Below are 23,326 nucleotides of genomic sequence, written 5' to 3' on the forward strand. Positions count from 1 at the left end.
TTTCTAAATACTGTTCACTGCTAAAGAAGCACCAGGGCTCCCCAGGTAAATAGCTGATTATACAGGACTGAGGCAGAGAAAGTACAAACTGGGAACAAAGTCAGAAGTTTACACGAGTCAGCTTGAAGGGGTTCTTACTAGCTAAAAGCAGGACAATCTGAGAATACTTAACGACAGTAAAAGTTTATAACACTTTGAATAACATATGAATCCATACTGATGTATTAAATGGGGGACAAGGGAAACCTCTTCCTTTCAGTAGAAAGCCAACTAATACAAAAGGAATGATGAAATTAGCATCACCATTTGGCAACCATAATAATAATTTGTCTAGGCAAGAATCAATAATAGATACTAAAACTAGTGGTTGAAATTATGAGGAATAACAGAGTACCTCCCCAAGAGTAACTTTATAATAGAGAAACCTGGTGCACACCACTGTCAGCAAATGAGCAAAATTTTATCACCAAAGTTAGTAATGGGACAGATCAGTGTCCTAAGCCTACTGATACAACGTACAATAATCACTTCTGTGGTATTCCTGCAAGGAAATCTAGAACTAAAATCTAACCATGAGGAAACATCAGACAAACCCAAATTGAGGGGCATTACAAATAAGTAAGCTTTTTTAAAATCAGTAATGTGAAAGTCTTGAAAAACAAAGGACTAAGGAACTGTCCAGATGAAGGAAATAGACAAAAGAGTGAAATGTAACAAATGATTTGGAATTTTCTTTTCTTCTAACAAATATGATTGGCACAATTGGTGAAGTCTGAATAAGGTTTGTAGATTAGATAATAGTATTGTTTATTTCTTGTTTGTTTTTAACAATTATAATGGGGTTATGTAAAGACTGCTTTTTTAAAGCAGATATAAACTGAAGTATTTAAGCATAAAGGGACATTCTGTCTGCAGTTTACTCTCAAATGTTTCAGAGAAAAGGATAAAACAAATGTGATAAAATGTTGACATCTGGGCAATCTGGGTAAACGGTACATAGGACATCTCTGTACTATTTTTGCCACCTTCCTGCAAGTCCAACATTACATATATACGTTATGTATGCTTATAAATTTACATATGTGTATACATAAACATATCAAGTTTTTATATATGTTTAAACTAAAACAACTTTTGGTTTTTAAAAAATGTAGATTCCTGGGCCCCATCTCTGAAATTTTGGGTTCAGGAGTTCTAGTGGTAGGTGTTGGGAATCTGTATGTCTAAAGTTTTTCTAGTGGTTATGATGTTTAATCTGGTTTAAGAATCATCCCCTGCCAGACAGTAATAAAAATTTTACTACTGAAGAGGTAAAAAAGAGCACCCATTTATCTGCCATCCAGCTTTCAAAACAAAAACAAAACCCAGTCACAATGGAAATTCCATGTATACCTTGCCATCTACTCATTTTTTTTCCCTCCTAGAGGTAATCATCCCAAATTTGAAGTTTGTCATTCCTATGCATGTTTTCATACATTTATACCATATAAATATGTTCATATCAGCAATAGAATTGTTTTGCATGTTTTCAGACTTTATAAGTGGTTCATAACAAACACTTCTTCCTACAATATAACTTTTCATTCAGCAAGATATATTTTGGTATTTAACATTGATACAGGTAGTCTATTACATTGATTTCATCCAGAAGAGAGGGAAAAACTAAGGATTCCAGAAAAAATGAACATGCACATTCTTTGATCTGATGTAAAATATTCAATTTATGACTATACCACAATTTAAAAAAAATCCATTTTCTTGATGACGGATCTGGGTTCCATTTCTTCATTAATCCTCATGCAAAAATGAACCTCGTATATATTTGTGCACATGTAGAATTTCTTTAGAGGAGAAATTGATAGGTCAAAGGGGGTGCATGTTTATTCATTTTCTCTGGAGTCATCAGTTTTTTCCCCCTTTTTTGGATCATGCATGGTTGTCCACAGCAATAGGAGAGAAGGCAGTGTCTACGGGCACAGATGCAGGTATGTGGGCTGATAAATTTGTTGAAGCGTTCTCATTGCTTCTATTTTCTTGGTGAAACAGAGAGCAAGGTTATCAGTTGAGACCTAGGGTGGATGAAGAGCAATTGGAGGGTAGAGGATGTGGAGAGAGGTGAGATACATAAAGGTGATCTAGGAGAATAGGAGATTGCCAGGGAGTGCTATGGGCCTAGGTCTTCGGTCCTACTATTGACAAACTGTTCTTCAGAGGAATTATACCAACGTACACTCTTACCAGCAGTGGATGGAAGTTTCTGATGCTGTACATCTTCACCAATCCCTGTATTCAGAATTTCATAATTTTTGCCAAGTTAATGTTTGTGAATAGTTTTAATTTCCTCAATTTCTCAAGAGTTGAGCTTATTGTCCATTTGTTTCATTTTCTGTGAATTAGTTAATTCATGTTTTTCCCATTTTTCTAACAGTTGTCTTTTTCTAATTTGTAGGTTCTCTTTATGCAGTTTGGATAATATACCAGTGTTTACATTATGACTATACAAATATTTTCACTGTTGAGCCTATGACCATTGCTCCTTTCTTCTATGACTATGTGTTTTTCCTAGAGTTAATGATTTCCTTTTCCATCTGCCTAGTTTTCCATATACCTATGATTTTTTCCCCAAATGCTCCAACATGCTTGGCATCCTATTAGAAACAATTACTATGTGTTCATACAGAAGTTCCATCTTTTCGTTCCTTGAGGTCCTCTCTTACTTAGCCGCCTATCCTCTTGTTCCAATCTGTGTTGGTTGCTCTTTGGAAAACTGCATTGGTGGCATTCTGGATCTTCTATTCATCATCTCCTGGGTTGGATTCCAGATTTCCCAAACCTCGTATCTTCTTCTTCCATGGTTTGGCTGGCACTTATTCTCTGGTAGCTTCCCTCAAAATGAGGATATATCTGAATCCTTGAATGTCTTTTTTTCCCAAGTAAACTCTATGCCCAGGGTGGGGTCAAACTCAGGACCCCAAGATCAACAGTTGCATGCTCTTCCAACTGAGCCAGCCAGGTGACCGGCTCTGATCTTTTTTGCTGTGCTTTCAATAAACCCTCTCAATCTGAAGAACTAGGTCTTTAATTCTGGAAACTGTTTTTGTTGTTGTTGTTTTGGTGGGAGGCATTATTTTCTGTTCTCTTTTTCTCAAAGTTGTTTCTGAGTCAACATTTGAATCTGATTTTAGGTGTGGAGCAGATGCTTTATTATGTCTCTATGTTTTTGCATTTGTTATTCCTTCTGCCCAGCATGCAGACTCCTTCTCCTGTCCTAGCAAATCCCTGCTTATCTTTCAAAACCCATTTCTGATATCAGTTCTTCCATGACGATCCCCTCCCTGACCCTAGACTGAATGAGATGATCTTTCCTCTATGCTCAAAGTCTTTTATGGCATCTCTAATGCCATTCTATAAAGTGTTTATATATCTGCCTCTGCCCCTTTCCCCCCACCCCCCACTGATCCTAAATGCTTTGATAGGACAATGTTTATCCATTTCTGTATCCTCAGTGCCTAACAGTGTGTAATGGCATGAATAAATGAATGGATTCAATGAGGGGAGAAAAGTGAACATTTCCTCCCACTACATGGTAAGCATTGCACAAGATAGGTACAATCTCATATGCCTTCATTTAATCCTTTGAGCAAATCTCGAAGGATGTATAAGCAAATTGCTTATACAATAAATATTACCTGAACTTCTATTATGTGCAAGGTTTGATACTGGCCAAAGGATGAAAAAAAAAAAAACAAGAAAATTTCATTTCTCTAGAAATTCACCATATAGAAGACTTCTTTTTCCTCACATAATTTTTAAAAATTGACAATTCACATACCAAAAATTCACATTTAAAACACACACTTCAATGGCTTTTAGTATATTCACAACGTCATGCAACGATCACCACTAGACAAGATATTTCTTATCTGTATGAAGTGCTGTGTGTATTCTGGGGTCAAGTCAAGGGAGGAGGCAGTCTACCAGGGGAACAAACATTCCAGAGAAAGGAGATGTGCAAAGAAGTAGAGCCGAGACAGCCCAGTATTTGAAAAAAATATGAAAAATACAGAGAAGCTGGAGTTTATGTTAAAGTAGTAGGTTAGACTATTTTACAAATGAGGAATCTGAAACTCAGAGAGGTGAATTAACTCAAATAAGGTCAAACAATTTTTCTTCTACTAACTCAAGAAAAGCTGCTAAAAGACCTTACCCTACCACTACATCATTCCCAATGAGCAAACAGGTGCTAATGCCACCAAATACTGAATTGGCTCCAAATATTGCTTTCCCCCCAGCCTTCTGGCAAGCAGGCTTCATTTTCCCACCCAACTCTGTGCATTACCTAGCACCATTGGCCGTTCAGACCACCATCATTAGTTGAGCAAAAACATTTCTGGTGTGTTTTTGTAGATTCAGAAGGTTAAGGTGACCACAGTGATGCTATCAGAAGGTGCTCTGTCGATAGACAGAAATATTTTGGTCATGAAAGTCCAAGGGGTGCCTGGCTGGCTCAGCAGGTGGAACATGTGACTCCTGATCTCGGGGTTGTGAGTTCGAGCTCCATGTTGGGTGAAGAGATCATCAAAAAAAAAAACTTTAAAAAGTCCAAAAGGAAGACTTAACACTTCACAGACTCTGTTTAGCTAAAATATGCTTTCCAGTCCTGTTTCAATCTCTCTGTATGACCAGGAAGAAATTTTACTTTTCTGGACCTCAGTTCTCCTACCTGCAGAGTGACATTAGGAAATCTTGTCCCAGCTACCCCACTGCAAGCTTGCCCAAAGGAATCACTGAAAAAACACAAGGATCTGTACTGCCTTCAACATTCTTGAGGAAAAGGTTAATATGCCTAATATAAAAATGTCTCCAAATTTTTGACCTCAGTTAAACATTCATAAAAATCTTGGCTTATTAGGCTTAAATTCAGTCTAGACTCATCTCCATTTCAACTCTCTAGGAGGGGATAAGTTAGGGAAACTCAGGAGAAAACAGGAGAAAATAAAGTTTTGTCAGGCAGGGGCAATGACTTCTGGATTTCTGGTTTTCCAAGTTGAGGCTGTCCTGTTCTCTACCATGTGAAAGAGCAACCCTCATTCTAGGATATGAAACTGTGGGTGCTACAAATCAGAGGGATGGTGGAAACATGTCCTCCTTACAAAATGCTGGCATGACAGAAGACACAAAGTACAGCAGTGAACAGTTACTTCTCAGAAACAATTTTCAAAGTGACCAGGTGAAACATGCTAAGAGAGTTCACCAGAAGCCACCTTGGCTAAGAATCTTTAGATGCTTGCTGCCCGCTACAGAATCCATGCTAAAACGTTTGTGGTTTTGCAGTAGGACCAAGGAATTGATATGCCTGAAAAAATTACACAAAAAGCTTTACTAACCTTTCAGAGAAGAGCAAGATTAAGTACCCCTGCCACTCTCATTTCTCTTAGAAGATGCAAATTTGAATTACTGGAAATAAATACCAATTAGGGGCATCTGTGTAAATAATCTGAAGATCATTACCTCTTGGTCTGCATAGGTTTATATACACACAGTTTTCATTTATGATTCTCCAGTACATTTTGGTAGGAAAGCATCTACACTCAGTTTATCCCACTCCAGGAGCAGTAAAATCCAATCCTTTTTTAGAGAGAGGAAATTTGAGAATATTTGAGAGCAAAGCCAGAATTCAAATAACTGCAATATCTAGGTAAAAATGTATCCATTCTTTCTCCTCTGGACAACGAATTATTTAAGGAGATCTCCCTCTCCAAAAGAAAATATTTTAAAGCTCATCAGCTCCTAAGAAAAGCATTAAATGTGTTGCCACTGTCTCAACACCCTACTCAATTATCTTTCATATGGACTTCAAAACAGCCCTTCAAGATTTGGTTGTTTTCTTCTCTTTTCTTTCTTTCTTCCTTCCTTCCTACTGATGAAGAAACTTAGGCTCACAGATGCTGGAACGTTCTAAGCCACACAGCTGGGGGCAGAAAGGAGGAAGGTCTGAGTTCTAAGCCTATAGGCCTTCCACCTGCCAGGGCGTCCCAAACAAGAATTACCTGGGAGTACTTAAGGAAAATACAAACTCCAGGCTCACAGTCAGTCTTCAAAGAAAGGGGCCTGGAAACATGCTTTTAAAAAGACAAACAAACAAACAAAACAAACAAACAAGCCGTGCTCCCTCCTACCCCTTGGTTAATAGAAAAGCTTAGGAAAGACAGTACATCACGACCCAGCCAAGAGATCTGAAGCTGTTCCATTTTCATCAAGAGACCCCCAACGTCCCCAAGAACTCTTATTTCTCTCGTCAAGCCATCACCCCCACTAAAGCCCCCACAAGTCCAGATCTTGGAATCATCTTCTGCCCTTTCTTCACAACTGAAACCTGCCAATTTTCTTCTTCCCTGCAGAATTTTATTTCCTGGCTGGGACTAGGCTCTAACCACCAGACTTCCAGCCGGGCCCAGGAACTCCCAACCGCCTCCAGCCCTTCTGGCTCCTTCCCTAGCCCCTCGGCTCGGGCTGCTATCAACGCAACCCTGCCTCTTCCGTCGGTCACGTTGTTTCCTCCGCTTGGAAGGACCTCTTTCCTCTCCGGGCCCTTCCCAGCGGTTGGGGAACTCCTACACAGCCCAAGCGCCTCCGCTTCCAGCCACCCTCGCCTCCCACCACCCCTGCTCTGGGACCGAACCCGGCCTCGAAATCCAGCAGCAAGCGTCCATCCTCCTGGCCGCAGACCCTGCCCCCTCCCCGCTGGCCTCCCCACCCGCCACCTGGCTTCGCAGCGGCCGTTCGGGAAGCCCTCGGCACTTCCCAGAATAGAGAGCAGCTGCCAACGTCAGGCTGCCGCCCGCCGCGGGGTTCCGGGCGCACGGGGTGCGGGCGGAGGGGACGTGACTACGCTCTGGCCTTCCGTCTCCCCCAACGGGCCGGGAAACTGAGGCCCAGGGCTGGCGGCAACTTCTCCAGTGTGCACAGTCCCGGGCCCCAGGCGTCCCGACCCCCGTCCGCGATCCCTCGACCACACGCGCCGCCCGGTCGCCCCGGAGAGCCGGGCGAGGAGCGGGTCTCCGAGCGAGCGCTCCGCCCGGGACCGCGCAGGGCGCCAGACGCGGCCAACTCGCCGCGAAAGTTGTTGTCTCCCAGCCTGCCCTCGCCTCTCACCTCCGAGACACACCTTCCCGCGGGCCCTGGCAGCCGCACTCTCACATCCGGTCCACCTTGCGCACACCCCTCTCCACGCTCTCTCACGGCCCCTCTCCCTCCCACGCCTGCAGCGGGCGGCCGCTCCCCCGCGCCCCCTCGTGCACTCCCACCCGCGGCCGGGGCGCGCCTTCCCCGCCCCGCCGCACGCCTGGCCTCCGCGCCGCGCCCGCCCGGGCTTCTGGAGCCCGGGAGCCCCAGCCCCGGGCCGCGACCCGCTTCCGCCCGCCCGGCGGGCGGCAGAAGCCAGGGTAGCCGCGCGGGGGGCGAGGGGCTCGGCTGCGCGGGGCGGGGAGGGGGCGCTCGCTCGCTCACTCTCGGCTGCGCACACGCCCGTACAAACTCTCACACAGACACACGCGGGGTGCGCTGCCGCCGCCCGCCGCTGCTCCTCCTCCCGCCACCGCCTTGAGAGGGAGAGAGAGGGAGGCAGAGAGAGCGCTTTGTCCGCGCGCCGCCGCCCGGCCCGGGACTCTGCCCCGAGGAGGCAGCCGCGCCGAGTCCCCGCCTCCGCCTCTGCCCCCGGGCGGGCCGGGCCGGCCGCGGTGGGGGGAGCCAGGCTGAGGGTGGGGGTGGGTGGCGGGCGGGCGGAGGGCGGGGAGGGGGGGCGGAGGAGGAGGAGGAGAGACGAGGGCAGCGGAGGAGGCGAGGAGCGCCGGGTACCGGGCCGGGGGAGCCGCGGGCTCTCGGGGAAGAGACGGATGATGAACAAGCTTTACATCGGGAACCTGAGCCCCGCCGTCACCGCCGACGACCTCCGGCAGCTCTTCGGGGACAGGAAGCTGCCCCTGGCGGGACAGGTCCTGCTCAAGTCCGGCTACGCCTTCGTGGACTACCCCGACCAGAACTGGGCCATCCGCGCCATCGAGACCCTCTCGGGTGAGCAGTCGCCGCTGCCCCCTCCCCCCGCCTCGCCCAGCTCAGGCCGGGACGGCGCCCGGAGGGAGGCCGAGCCGGCGGGCGGCGCCCGGCGGGGGCTCCCGCGCCCGCACACTCACTTCCACGCACCAGACCCTCAACTCTCGCCGCCGGCCCGCTCCCGGGACGGCCCGCTCCCCTCCCCCCACCGCTCCGGATTCCCCCCTTGCCCTCCCAGCCGCAGCCCTGGGGCGACCCCCGTGCGGCTCCGAGGGTGCCTGGGGCTCGCTCGCTCTCTGGGGGCACCCCTCCTTCCCTATGCTCCCGGGCTGCTCTCCAGAGTTTCCCCACCCCCATCTTCAGAGAACCCCCGTTCCCTCTCTTCCCTGACCTTCGCGTCACCCCCTTTGTCAGGGACCCCCTTCCAATCCTGCATCTCTTTCTCTCTTGACCGGACCTTACCCCTATCCTTGCCTCGTGCCCGGGACCTCTCGCCCTCTGGCGTCCCCTGAGCCGCACTCTCCTTTGGAGCCCCCTCCCCACCTCGCCTCGCGGTCCCCCACTTTCGGCACCCCCTCGGCGCCACCCCGATGATCCCCTCCAAGGTTTCGGGACTCCCCCAACCCCAATCCCTGCACGACGGCACATCTCTCTCGGTCCTCTCCCGAACCTTAGTCCCCTCTCGCTCGTCTCTCAAGCGCTCCTATTTTTCTCTGAATTTTTTGTCCGATTTTATTGAGAAGAACTCGGGGCTGGGGGCTTTCCGCCGCCTGTCCCCCCGCCTCCCGCTCGGCCAGAAGCACCTTTTTACGAGGTGCCCTGTCTCAACTCGGTGGGGGCCCGGGCTGAGAACCGGGAAAGAGGCGACCGGGGGGCCCGCGAGAGCGCTGGAGCCCAGACGGGAGACGGAGAGCGACACACACACACTCGCGCGCGCGCGCACTCACCAACTCTCCCTCTCGCACACGCACCGCTCGGAGCCGCGCTCGCCCCAAGGCCGGGAGCCTGTGCCCCCCGAGCCCCGGCCCGGCGGAAGACCCTTCCCCACGGGTGCGCGGGGTGGGGGCGGGGCGGCGGCGAGGCCAAGGTGACACCCTGGAGCCGGCCGGGACTGGGCTCTCGCAGCTGCGGCCCCGGGGTGGGGGGAGGTGGGTGGGGGGCTTCGGTGCGTCTTCTCCGGGCCACCGGGTGGAGAAGTCAGGGAGGGGAGCGCAGCGGAGCCCTCGGGGCCCGGGTTAGCGGAATGGAGAGGTGGGGGCCGGGAGAGGAGCGGGGCCGCGCCAGCCCTGCAGCTTGAGTTTCAAATGAGCTCATCCTTTCAAATTGGCGCCGCTCTTTATTAAATTTGTTTTTCCGGTAATGCCACCCACAGCTATACCTGGGGTCGGATCCGGGCTCGCGCCCTTCCCACCTCGTCCCGAGACACGGGGCGCCCACCTTGCTTCCCACTGGCAACCAAGTTTGCCCAGCTCGAGCCCGGTAGGAGACCCCTTGAGGGCGCCCGAAGGCGGAGCCCGAGCGTGGAGTTCTGTGCGTGCCCCTCCTAGACCCCCGCCGGTTTGATCTAAGGAAGGTTCTGAGTGCTTTAATTTCTGTTTTAAAGGTAAAGTGGAATTGCATGGGAAAATCATGGAAGTTGATTACTCAGTCTCTAAAAAGCTCAGGTAAATATATTTTGCTTAGTTATTTTGTGATAGGGCTTAACGTATAAATACCACAGTACACTCAGTTTTTTTAAAATGTGCTTTTATAGTTAAAAAACTGCTTTTGTTTGTTTTGTTGGTGGAGATAACGCAGTTTAGAAAGTTAGATTTTTTACTTTCATTATATAAGGTGTTTACTGTACTTGGAAAATATCTGGTGCCTTATTGGGGGGTGGGGGGTGGCGAACTCTAGCTGTGTGAAATTCGCTGGGACCGTTAAACTTGTTTATCAAAACTTGCCTCCCACCCCTCACTCCCACCCCTACCCCCAGCACAGTGGCTACAAATGCTTGTCAAGACTTCCTGTGAGATGTTAAGAGTAAATATTTACTTTGTCAACTAAATTGCTTAACTAAACTTCGCGATTAATTAGTTTTCTTTTTTAGATAGCTTAATGTTGAATAATAAAATAATTCAGTAAGAGGTCAGTATTTTGCATAGCACTGTAAAGAAGTGGGTTGTTTGGAATGGGTGGCAGTTAAAAAGCCAGACTTTTTTAGTCCCTGAGACTACTGAATATTGCTTCTGAGCGTTTTGTTGTTGTTGTTGTTGTTGTTGTTGCTTTTGAGATATGTTTGAAGCTAAACAAGTATCTCTATGAGTTCTGTAGCTACATTTAAGGGCACTGTTGTTAATGAAGGAGTAAAGAATTTTGTGGAAGTTGGATTTCTCCACAGTGATTTGCCTGCAAGAGAAATATCTCTGTGAGGAGAGAATGAGGGAGAACATCTTTGTTTAAAGCTTATTGTGGACTTTAAATTGGGCCCCTTTATTACTCATTCTAGATTTTTTTTTTTTTCTTCTCCCATGTGTTGTAACTTAGTTTATATCCCGTTCACATACATTTCTTCACCATTAGTCATTAAGTAGCTGGATTGAAAACTCTTAAGTCTTTGATTTGCCACCTTTACATTTTCTGATACTCAATAGTGCAACCACTTACTTGATTTTTGCCAGGATTGAATAGATTCTAAAACAAACCATAATAATTTTATAAATACTTAGATGTTTTGTTGAAGAGGTTTTAAAGAACTGTGGGCTCATTTTCAGATACTTTTATTTTAACTAAGCAACAGAATATCTTCTTTGCAAATGATTGTGGCGTATCAGAAAGCTTATGCCTTTAAAAAAAGGCAAAAGTTATGATTTGCAGTTTCAAATGAAATATAAAGCTAGTTTTTCTCTCTAGGAACAGATGTAATGTGTAGCTGATTGGTTTTTCAGTTAACTCTTCTAAATTTGTATACTTCTATATATATATGTGTGTGTACTTTTTTTTACCTGAGAAATCCAAGTTGAAGCTTTCTGATGTATTAAGTATTTATTAAGAAATTTAAATCACTCATCTTTTACAACACTTGAAAATTTGATGAAAATATTGAACAAGGTTTGAAAGAACCACCTAAAACATTTGAAGGGCTATTATTCTATAAATGCCTAATTCTATTGGCTGTATAGCTGTTCTGAGTCCTTTTTTGGGTTATAATTAATAAAAAAAATCACTAGAATTTTAACTTTGGTGAGTTGGTGTCTCATTTCATGTTATGAAGTGCATTATCTCATGTTGCAATGTAAGTAAAATACTAATTTAAAGTTACTAACATCTCCTAAGACTTCTCACAAGTATACTTCTTCTAAACTTTTTCTTTCAAAATGCAGGAGTTATTTGCTGTTAGCCAGAGTGTCATTTAACTAATTTTGTTGTGTTTATGTAAGAGTTCAGAATTAAAAGCATGTCCCCAATTTTTAGTATTAGTTAAATAAAGAACAAACTAGGACTTAAACAGCCTTATTAGTACAAGATTTCTTTGAACATGTGGGCAATATAAAATACCTAGGAGGTAGATTAAAATGCGCTGTGTATGATTCACTACACTGAGGACGTCTGACATACCAAATGTATGCATAAGCTGCTGTTTTAGAGGGTTGCATCATTTCTGATTGGATGGCTTTACTCTTTTTTTTTCCCCCTTTACTTTATTGGTTTAAAATGCAGGAATTAGTTACTTGTTCTGCAGGCTAAGGGAGAGATGTCTAATGACTGGTGTTGTGTACTGAGCTCAGACCCCTGGGATGAAGCAGCTGTATGTTCTCATGTACAGGGCACTACCACGGTGCTGGCTTTCAAAAAGCAGGGTACTGTGACATTTGAAACCAAAGCTTTTATGTTATATGGTGACTATTTTGGTGTTCCTTTGTTGCATTTCCATGAAATTTAACAAGTTAGAAGCAAATTTGTCAGCGTTAAGTCAGTTCTATATGTGGTTTTTGTGTTAGTTGAAGTGAAAATGTGAAGAAAACAATTCATCCTCATTGCTTGCTTACTTAAAAATCATTCAACAACTGAGTGCTCATTTTCTTTATATTGTTCTGATTTCTTTCTGCTCTCAGGAATGAGTTTTAATATTTACATTCCAAATAGACTTTTTAAAGCTAATGATAATTTGGGAGGAGATGTTTTTATCTTAAGTTATGAAATTATTGGCATGCCATTTGCTTACCAATTGGGTCTTTTGTTAAATGTCATTCTAGCATCATTTTATATGTGCTATTATAGTAGACAGACTATATAACCATTATATTCTCAGGGTCATCAGAAGTAGAAGACTCTTGTTTTTTTTTTCTTTTTGGCACATGTGTTTCATTCTTATTAGATGCAAATTATTTTAATGTAAATCATAGACACACCACCTATTTTTTACTTTCTAAGTTGGTTTCAGGCTCTGCTGAATAAAAATCTTTGGATCTTTTTTCTCTATTCATATTTCTTGGTAGTGTATATGAATCAAAGATTGCTTAAAGAGGAAGAAACTGGAAATTGGTTTAAAAATCTGTTAAAAGTTGTGGGAAATGCCTTGACAGAAATTTCATTTTTCATGTTGACTTTTTAGTTGGAAAAAAATATATATGTACATGTCTGTATATGTACCTACACACTTGCACACGCATACACACACACACACACACGTGCACCCACATCACATATATTGTTTGGAGCTAGAACGTACGCTAACCTGAATGTGCTTTGTAACTAAAGTTGAATGATTCTGTGAGAAACAAAACTTTCAAAAATGTGATTTCTGCCCACTGCTAGGAAGTAACCAAGTGGTGTAGACATGCTTTCACTGAGATGGTGTGAATACTATGAGATAGTGTAGGAAAAAGCTATGAATTTGTCTTTCATGAGTTAAAAATCAGTAATTGTGTTGTCTCCAATGCAAATGAATTCAGTCTCCTATAGGAATGTTAAAGAAAACAGTATCTCAATTGTATTTTGCTTGTATGTACTACATTGTGTATAGTTGAATTAAATACCAAAAAGAAAAAAAAAAACAAAACAAAAACAAAAAAAACCCATCCAACCTCAATCCCTTCCTGCAACAAAGGCTTTTGCTGCATCAATTTTTAATTTTGAAAAGATTTTTTTTAGGTTAAAATTATATGGTAGGCTTCTATTTAAAGAATTTGTTGAATTAAAAATTGATGCCTGAATTTAATTAAATAGATTCCATGTGTGGATATAATGTATATTAATATAAAATACATGTCAAACTGTAAGATAACTTTAATTTGGCTTTGAGTTGGACATTACATTTCCCATTTTAAAAAAAGCTAATAATTTTTTCATATGGTTCTAGGCTATGCCATAAACAATTACACATTTTTGTAACCTTTAAGAGATAAGTATTAGAATTAAAATAGAAGCAATAAAAAAAACAGTTGATAATTCAGGTGGTAGTGTAGGTTTAAAATTCAAGCTTACAAATATTAAAAAACTGGTCATTTGATGTTTTTACCTTATTTAGTTAAATATTAAAAGCCACTGAAATCTACAAATCAAAATAGTTTTTATGTACTGCTTGATTTTCCAATTTGTCAAATTCATCTCCATTTTAAATTTGTATTGTAGCAATCTATGAAAGTTTTAAATGGCTACATAAACATTAATTCTAAAAGGTGATTTGGTGATATGTGATGCATTTGTCAAATTGTTTTTTAAAATAATATTTCCTTGTAATTATGGCTGGGTATAAGATGACCAGTAAGGGATGGTCTCAAAGTTTTATTTTTTATTATTTCAACCTGAGATTACATAAAGATGAGAGAAGATTAGTAATATTTGTGTAGCACCTTTTATACGTAATGATATAATGTATTTTCTTTAAGAAGAGTTTTTATAAAGGACATTAGGCAGTTTGGAACTAATTGCATATCAAAATCAACATTTCACTATTTTGAGTAAATGTTTTTATTTTATGGAGGTTGATCCAGTTTTTCAAGTGGGGGGGTATGTAAATGATGTTGAAATGTGCATAAAAGGATAGGAATTTGGGCACATTTATTAAAAGTCAAAACTATGAAACTCAGATTTCTACAGGAACTATTTACACATATTTGATACTTCTCAGCTTTCTAAATATTTGCTGTCTATCGCTGAATCACTCTTCCAAGTCTTCTAATGGAATTCTCAAAAGTAGATGAGCAATTGGTCAGTTGTGAGAGGATATTATTTGAGCTAAGTGTGTCATCTCTGTGATTCAGTGGGGTGTGTGCACATGGGTGTCTGTGTGCGTGTGTGCTTTGTGGGGGACACTAGTTTCAGACAGATGGTATCAGGAGGGAAGAGAAGGAAATCTTTAACTGAGCAACGATTGCTCTGGATTTCAGTCTTGACAGGGCAAATGAAAATTGCTAGGTGTTTGAACTTTGTGACAAAGGGAATCAGTATTTGCTTTGAGTGATGCATGACTCTTATAGGTGCTTAACCTTGTGGAAGCCAGGGCTCAGGTACCTGTGTGGCTTCTTCAGTGAGCTTGCTGCTGGGAGGACCATCCAATGCACAATCTATTCTTCCTTTCTTTTGCTTGGATATCCCTTCTCACTAGTAGAGTTAGTTAGCTCAGTGACTCTGTGAAGGCTCTGATGATCTATAAGCCATTTTTATAAATGCTAGAAAATTAAAGATTTGAGTATGCATTTTCACTTAGGAATTCTATACTGTGGAAGACAGTAGATTATTTTACATAACAAGTACTCTGACGGAATCAATTTCATTAGAAGCATAGTATTAGACTGGTTTCTTTGGAGACTTAAAAAAGTTGAACTATAGGTTTCAAAATATATTTTTAAAAATTCCACTTAGATGCCACCAACGTGTCTTCATTGTTCTTTTCTGCGTTGAAGAACAGAGTAGTGTGACTTGGCTGAGCCAGTTTTTTAAACCAGTTTCCTAAATCTTTTAGTCAAAAGCATCATGTCTCAAAAGTTATGATTGACTTCTTAATTTGAAGGATGGGATAGTTCTGTTGAACAAAACATGCCCGAATAGTTTATTAGTCAAAGTTTATCCTTTTTACACTGAAATTCAAGTCCAATTACTTTGGGTAGTCATTCAAAACACTATCACTGAAGAAAAACATAGTAGCAAATAAACAACAAACACCTACTAGTAAAGATAACAGTGCTTCCTCCCAGTTATTATCATTAAAATATTTTAAAAAATCTTTTACTTTATAATTTAACTTCATGCTTACAAAGTTATAATTTTCATTTGGTGGCATGGACTCTATGGGTTCTATTTTGGGCAGCAAAATTGCAGAGTGCTCAAAGCATTATTTTTAAGGTTTTTCTTTTCCTGTTTTGATCATGTACTTTGGTCTTTCCATAAAATAGTGAAGAAAAATTATTTTCTTTTATAGAAAAATTCAGATTCTGTTGTGATTTGGCTTCTAAAGATGAGGGAGAATATAGTAATTATTTCTTTAATTTGGTGTAAAGTTTGGTGGCATATGGAGGTAAAGATTAAGTAGACCAGAGAAAATGGATGCTTTTGCACTCATAGCAGGCAGTCAAATCTAAAAGCTAACCCAGCTAACCCATCATTTAATAGATACATGTCTCCTTCCCAAGCCTCTATTTCTCACTGCATAATAAGGTTGCATTTTTGAGATACATTTTGTTCATTTATTCCTGGATTTCCTTGCTATTTATCTGTTCTATACTTTATTCTGAAGATGTGAACATTAGTTAGAATTGTTTACTCTCAAGAACATTTCATAAAAGAGGTGTTTTAATAAGTCCAATAAATGAAAAGAGTTCTGATGCATATTTTAGACTTTCTGATATTTACCTATATCATAAGAAATGTTGTTACCTAATGACCAGGAAAATATGCATAGGACCATTGCAGTGAGAATAGTATTTTCAGTTTTTCTCATTATCATATAATTAATGTGTGCCTTAGGGGGAAGCTTCGATTTTTAATTTTTGTTTTAAATGTGCTCAGAAAGGTGGTTTCATGATTCCATGCGTTGATATGTGAATAATGCTATTGTTATCTCAGAGAGATACACATATTTTTTATGGGCCTGCATCTTATATTCATATAATACTGATGATGTCCCAGGCTCTTCACATTATTTCATTTATTCCAAATAATTATGGGAAGAAGATGGGACAATTAATATCATCCCCTTTTTCAGATGAGGAAACTTAGTTTCAGAGAAATTTAATAATTTGCTTGAGGACACATACCCATTAAATAGTAAAGCTAGGGCTAGATCCTAGTCTTCTGATCCTCAGTCCACAGTGCTGAGACTTTTTTTTCTTCACTTGTTTAAATTAAAAAAGTCAATCTAAGTGTTGTATGGCTCAAAAGGTGCCATTCAAGAGTAATGGAAATAACTGAAAATAGATTTGTTTGTGAATGACCCTTTGCAACAATCTTACTCTTACATCATTCTAAATGATCTGTACTTTGTTATTTTTTTTAGGAAAAAAATAATTAGAACAGTCAATTTAAACATTAACAGCAGCATTACCTCCTTTTATCACCATGTTTGCCCATAGACAGAAATGGGGTTGGATTTTACTGTTGTTGTTACATTGCTTTTTTCAGTGGCTGCATTCCTTGTGTTAAGAAATAGAACACTGCCAGGGAAGATGTATCTCTCGACATCTTGAGCTGCACGCATTAGGCAGTGAGCTGTAGCCCTGGTTAAGACTAGAAGCCATGTGGAAAAGGAAAGTCTAGCTCAGGGAATTGCTTGGGTGGGTTTTTCCCAGGTTTTAACCAACCCATTGCTGGAGATCAGGACTGTGTTCTGGTTTGTTTTCCTGGTAACTGTCAGATCTTTCCCTAGATTTGGTGTTTCTCTGCTTCAGTTTCTGTACAGAATCTGGCCTTTGGCTTCTCCGTGGGGATGGAATGAGTATTAGTAGGACAGCATCCATGAGGTTTTCAGAGTTCCTCATTAATGACATAATCACTCAAAAACATATACTAAATAAGCATGTTAGGTACAGTCCATTTCCCCTTAATTGTAAACTTTTCCTGTATTTATCCTCTTGTTTCCTTTAACTGTTTTGTGCTATCATATTTATATGGTGGTGGAGGGAGGAAGGCATGATCAAGAAAACAATAGGTGAAAAGATTATTTTCAACCCCCCCCCCCATTTCTTTAAGTTAGTATAGTCTGGTGTAGGGTGTTGCATGTTCTGTGCACTTCTGACTTGGAAAATGGGCGAAGGAAGGTAACTAGTAGTTAAAAAGCAGCTCGAAGGGTGGGTGATGTGTATTGAGGAGGGCACCTTTTGGGATGAGCACTAGGTGTTGTATGGAAACCAATCTGACAATAAATTTCATATATTGAAAAAAATAAAATAAAATAAAAAGCAGCTCTTGTCTTAGGTGCTACACCAGGCCTTCTGTGTATCTTATTTTATCCTCACCACAGCCGGGGAAGATCTGTACCTCATCCCTTTTACAGATAGGGCTGTGAAGCTTCTGACTCAAAAGCAGCCCCTCCTTTCACCTGACAAAACCTGCTTGCTTCAAAGAAGCAGTGGCCCTATTACCTTTCCTGCCTCCTAATTGGAACATAGTAACAGCACTACTCCTCCAGCAGGAGCTGTGATAATGTTTGCATAGGTCACAGGGTAACTTTTTTCCCAATGCAGAACAAAAAAATCTACATGTATACAACAGATATGCTGAGGAAGATAAGAGGCTGAAGTCCACTATATATTTAATTTAATATAATTGAGAAACAACTGAAAGTGTTAGTCATAATTGGAGGGCACTTTCTGAAGTAGTCTTACTGTAGGGGCATTAGTAATTATAAAAGATAGATGTTTTAAAAAATCATTGTGGCTGAAAATGAAGTGTAAAAAAAACCAAGACATAATGTGTATGCATTGTGGGGAGAGGTCTGTATTCATGCCTTTGGCTTAAGTATATTTTCTTAAATCCTGAAAAATACAGCCTTTTTTGTCTAGGACCTAGAATGTTGCACAAAGTTTGGCATGCTTTCATTTTTATCTGTACATAAAAATGGCTTAGAGAAGGAAAATGGGGGATTCTCACAAATTCCTTTTCATAAGATGATTCATCTTATTAACATTAGAAAATTTTAAACCTTTTTGACACATGAAAACAGTGAAAGCACAAGGAGTAGGAAGATCTATATGTTCTTTTTGATACAATACTGAAACCTACTATACAGTACATTGGTGACTTTGTTTTAGGTAAACAAGGTGGAAGTTACAATCATACTGTCAATGAAATAGATATGCAAGAGTTGTGCATCTAGATATAGATGTTATTTTTTTGATAACATAACTTTATGAACTTAATTATAATTAAAAATAAAAATAATGACTTTTCTCAGTCAAGAACCTCTAATAGAGCTTAAAATGTTATCAGAGAAGACCTTTCTATTAACTTGCTACCTCTTCTCTTTACTCTTTCTTTGCCTTCAAAAAGCACACCAAAAAAAAAAAAAAAAAAAAAAAAAGTAACTGAACGGGGATTCTGTGGACAGGTTAACCTCAAGCCAATTCACAAAATAGAAGATACTTTGAAAAAGCTCATGTGAGGACAGGCTGTAACTAACTGTGTTATATGGAGACCTTTTACTTGAGTCCCTCCTGATCTTTGTGATTTTAACAATGCATATTTGAGAAATGAATGTTTTCCTTGTCATTGTGTGGATAAGATTTTGGAGTAAAATGTGCATCTTTGAGAGAGTAGGAGATAGAAGATTAGACAGTTTAACACTGAAAAAAAAATGCACTTTAACCTCTTCAGTTAGAAAGAAAGAAAGGAGGAGGGAGGAAAGGAAGGAGGACAGGAGATAGGCAGCCATAGGAACACAGGTGACTGAGTGGACAGTGTCATGTAGCTTGTTCATTCTCTAATTCCAGAGCATGGGGAAAGACTGGTACTCACTGATAGTGTGTACAAGACAGTAAGTGATTCCAGCGGTGACAGCAGGACTGGAAATCTCATGCAATTTGTTCTTTTCTTTGACATTTAAAAACTCTAGGAGTATGTGGCTGGCTTGCCCCACAAAAGGTTTTGCATTTCTTTCTATGAGGCCCTGTACTGGCCACTTCCTCTCTCTCTCTCATTCTCCTTCCTCTTTGCATTTCTGTGAGGATGGCTGGGCAGGGCTGGAAGGTGCTTGGTTTGTAGGCCTGCCTCCAGCTGAGTGCCCCCTAGGTGGCTGGGTTTGGGGAAGCCAGGAAGGCATGTGTGCGCTTGCTCAATGTGTTGGAATGTATGGGTTCTGTGGCATATGCTTACCCGGAAAGTGCAGCAGGCAGGCAGGCAGACAGACAGACAGACAGGCGCACACACACACACACACACACACACACACCACACACACACACACACACACACACACACACCCCACACACACCCCACACACACCCCACACACACATTCCTCAGTGGTAGTGGGGGTCAAATGTTGGCTTTTTGTGAGGAGTTGAAAGTTTGGGAAGGAATTTCCCAGTGTTGAAAGTTTGGGCTACTTTCCCGCCCCACTAAAGTGCGATTGTATTTATTCTTTGTAAAGGGAAAACATCTTGGGGTGCCTGGGTGGCTCAATTGGTTGGGCGTCCAACTTCGGCTCAGATTGTGATCTCGTGGTTTGTGGGTTTGAACCCCGCATGGAGCTCTGCACTAACAGCTCAGAGCCTGGAGCCTGCTTTGGATTCTGTGTCTCCCTCTCTGCCCCTTCCCCGCTCACACTGTGTATCTCTCTCTCTCTCTCTCTCTCTCTCTCTCAAATAAATAAACATTAAAAAAAATAAAGGGAAACCTTTTTTGTTGTTTTTTATTTTTTGAATACTGTTGAAGGATAGAAAAAAAATTTGTGGATGCATAAATAATCTGGCCCTTCTCCTAGATCTAGCTGTACTCTTTCCTCCTTTCTCTTCATACTAATAGTAATGTCTTTGAATAAAGGACACTGAATTTTTAAAATAAGCTTTTGAAAACTTTGAGTTGTGCTGCTGCTAAAGATGATAAAATCAAGGATCTTTAGAAACCAAGTTTTAAGCTCAGAAACGTAGGATTTAGTCTCCCTCTGAAGGAGTAGATACTCCTCAACCGAAATACTAGTTGGTGAATATTATTTTTATTTGTTTGCCCTTAATATTTTTTTTTAAAATTTTTTAACGTTTATTTATTTTTGAGACAGAGGGAGACAGAGCATGAACAGGGGAGGGTCAGAGAGAGGGAGACACAGAATCCGAAACAGGCTCCAGGCTCTGAGCTGTCAGCACAGAGCCTGACGCGGGGCTCGAACTCACGGACCGCGAGATCATGACCTGAGCCGAAGTCAGCCGCTTAACCGACTGAGCCACCCAGGCGCCCCTGCCCCTTAATATTTTTAAAAACTTACATTCGTTTTTTTATTCACAAAAAGTTTGAGATGACAGAAGTGCTGGTTACTCAATTATTTTAAATAAAGGAGGTAGGGATTTAATTTTATGAAGTAGGTAAGTAAACCAACATTTTGTTTTAAGGGTTCTAAAAGATTGGGAACAGGTGGTTTGTTCTAATATAATTCTTTTTACATCTTAGGAGATTTGCCAGGGAAGAGTTAGCTCTTTGGCTCATTGATTTTTGTATTAATGGTTTGCTGTGCATGTCTGTTTCAATAATGATTTCAAAACAACAATTTTGATATTGAAAATTTGTGGCTTTAGTTCAAATGTAATGATTATGGTGAAGATGTTAACACTACAGCCTTAAAAATTTCCAAGCCAAAGTGCTTTTATTCCTTATGGCAGTACTTTTAACAGTATGTTCCACAAAGCCTTAGGATTCTGAGGAGATGTCAAATTTATGGGAAGGAAGGAGTGGACAATGTACCTGGGAGACCCTGGCTTCTTAACTACTTTCAATCAGAACACAGCTACATTCATTGCTGTTTTATATATTGGAGTTCAGTCTAGAATTGGGTTCAGAAAATGGATTTGCCACTTTGAGAAATAGTTTGAAAGTTATCTGTCATATAGTATATAATTTTGGGCCTTGAATCCATTCCTTGTTCAGGCATTCCCGAAGATCCAAAGCTCTTTCTTGAGGAAAGTTTAGACCCTACCTTTGCTACTTCTGAATCTACTTTCTGTGGAATGGCCTGTCACTTTTGCTTTAGTAACAAATGTTTGTTTTGCCAACTGCATGCCAGACTACTAAATCTTTGGATTTTTCTATAATCAATAGCATAGAATGTTTGCCTGTCAGGAACTTTCTAGGGAACTCCTTGGCCAGTGGTTGCACTCCGGTTCTCAACAGAGCCATTAGCGTCAACTGACTTTGTTGAGTGATGGGTCTAGTAACATGGGATCCACTCACTCATCAACAACAAGTTTTTGCTTCAGGAGGTCCAAGCAGGTTGGCCCACCTGCCTCTTCTTCAAGCAGAGCATCCCTACGTGATATGGTATCAAGCAAGGTATATGGTGTGGTTCTAGGTATGAAGCAGTGATCTTCAAAATATTTTCGACTGGTGTGAATGGACTCCTAAGAAGTCAGAAAGGACATAAACCATTATACTCTAATACATCCTTGCACAGTATCAGTTCTGCATGCATGAGTCTTGTTCAAAAACAGGATGTTACTTCAAACAATATATATTATTCTCTCAGTGATTTCTTAACCTGTGATCAAGGACTCTTGGGGGCAGTCCTTAAAGTCCTTGGACTTTGCTTTCTGTGTTATTTAAAGAGCCTCTTAGATGGTTTTCATGCTGAGAGAGAGAGAGAGAGAGAGTGAGTGTGAGAGAGAGACAGACAGACAGACATGCACATGGAGGCTTTCCCCTCTGAGCTCTGCTCTTTGCCCTGTACTCCATTGTTCCAGCTTCCTGAAAACTGGTCTTCGAAGATTGCTGATGTCACATCATATATCCAAGTTTTGTTGTAAGACTGTTACAAGAAACCACCATATATTTACCGGGATCCACACTCAAATACTGGCAGGTGATATAAGGGGTAGTGAGGGGAGGGGTTTCTATGAAGTACAGGATGGCTATCTCTTCAGTGGGCTTCAGCCAGCTACTACCATGTGGAAATGTAAGGCCAGTGTTCTCAAACCTGGTTTTTCAAAAGAAGCTGGAAGTCAGAGTTCTTATGTTAAATATTGGCAACAATTCAAACATTTTTGTAGATACTGTGAGGGTCAAAAAGATGATAACTTGTGGGTTGAAGCTGGCCCATGGCTTGCTGGTTTGCAGTCTCTGCCCATGAAAATCTGCAGCTTCTGTAAAATACTGTTGAAGACTCTCTCCATTATGTTTAGTATCTCCTACCCTTAAGGCTTGTCTGGGAGTGAGAGGGAAAAGTTCTTCTCTTCATAAACTGGTTAAACTTGTATGTCTTATCTAATGATGATGATAGCTCTTTGGGAGCTCATTTGCAGCAACCATCCTTAGTCTAGTTAGTTTTCTGGAATAATTTTTTTCCATTATAAAGTACCTTATACTTTTGGGGCGCCTGGGTGGCTCAGTCGGTTAAGCGTCTGACTTTGGCTCAGGTCATGATCTCACGGTCCGTGAGTTTGAGCCCCGCATCGGGCTCTGTGCTGACCGCTCAGAGCCTGGAGCCTGTTTCAGATTCTGTGTCTCCCTCTCTCTCTGACCCTCCCCCGTTCATGCTCTGTCTCTCTCTGTCTCAAAAATAAATGTTAAAAAAATTTTTTTAAATAAAAAAATAAAGTACCTTATACTTTTAATTTTATGTAATAATTTATTGTGTTTCTGTTATATTAAATCATCTGAAATCCTTTTTTTTTTTTTAATGTTCATTTTTGAGAGAAAGAGAGAGACAGCACTAGCAGGGGAGGGGCAGAGAGAGAGGGAGACACAGAATCCGAAGCAGGCTTCAGGCTCCGAGCTGTCAGTAGGTCACAGGGCTCGAACCCACGAACCGTGAGATCACGACCTGAGCCGAAGTCAGGCGCTCAACCAACTGAACCACTCAGGCACCCCTGAAATCCTTTTGTAAATTTAGAATGTATGTATGCTGAATATGTGACAATCTTAGTTTAATGTATATGCTATTTCATGATGCCTGTTCATGAGAAAAAATTAGTCCCTGTTTTCCTATAATTGGAGGAACATATTTCCACATAAGTTTCAATTATACACTCTCCAGTTAAACACTGGGCCAACTATAGGTAATGTTTTAAACCACTTTCTAAGAAAATATGATTCTCATATGTCTGGCAAACATTTTTTTAAGTAAGAACTTGAGTTCTGCCTCCAAGTGAACATCT

The 23,326-nt window shown here is 41.6% G+C and overlaps 1 protein-coding gene across 3 annotated transcripts in view; it reads left to right on the plus strand.

Moving 5' to 3' along the window:
* The first annotated feature begins 7,800 nt into the window (after positions 1-7,800).
* Positions 7,801-23,326, plus strand: part of IGF2BP2 (insulin like growth factor 2 mRNA binding protein 2) — a 156,333-nt gene continuing 140,807 nt past the window's right edge. For all 3 annotated transcript variants that reach the window (XM_019463419.2, XM_019463422.2, XM_019463421.2), the window contains exons 1-2: positions 7,801-8,073; positions 9,656-9,716. In XM_019463419.2, the coding sequence (XP_019318964.1) occupies positions 7,896-8,073; positions 9,656-9,716 (239 nt within the window). In that variant the 5' untranslated portion in view covers positions 7,801-7,895. The remainder of the gene's footprint in view (positions 8,074-9,655; positions 9,717-23,326) is intronic.

This window comes from Panthera pardus, unplaced genomic scaffold (genome assembly GCF_024362965.1).
Source record: "Panthera pardus isolate Hobbes unplaced genomic scaffold, ASM2436296v1 HiC_scaffold_16, whole genome shotgun sequence".
NCBI lineage: Eukaryota > Metazoa > Chordata > Mammalia > Carnivora > Felidae > Panthera > Panthera pardus.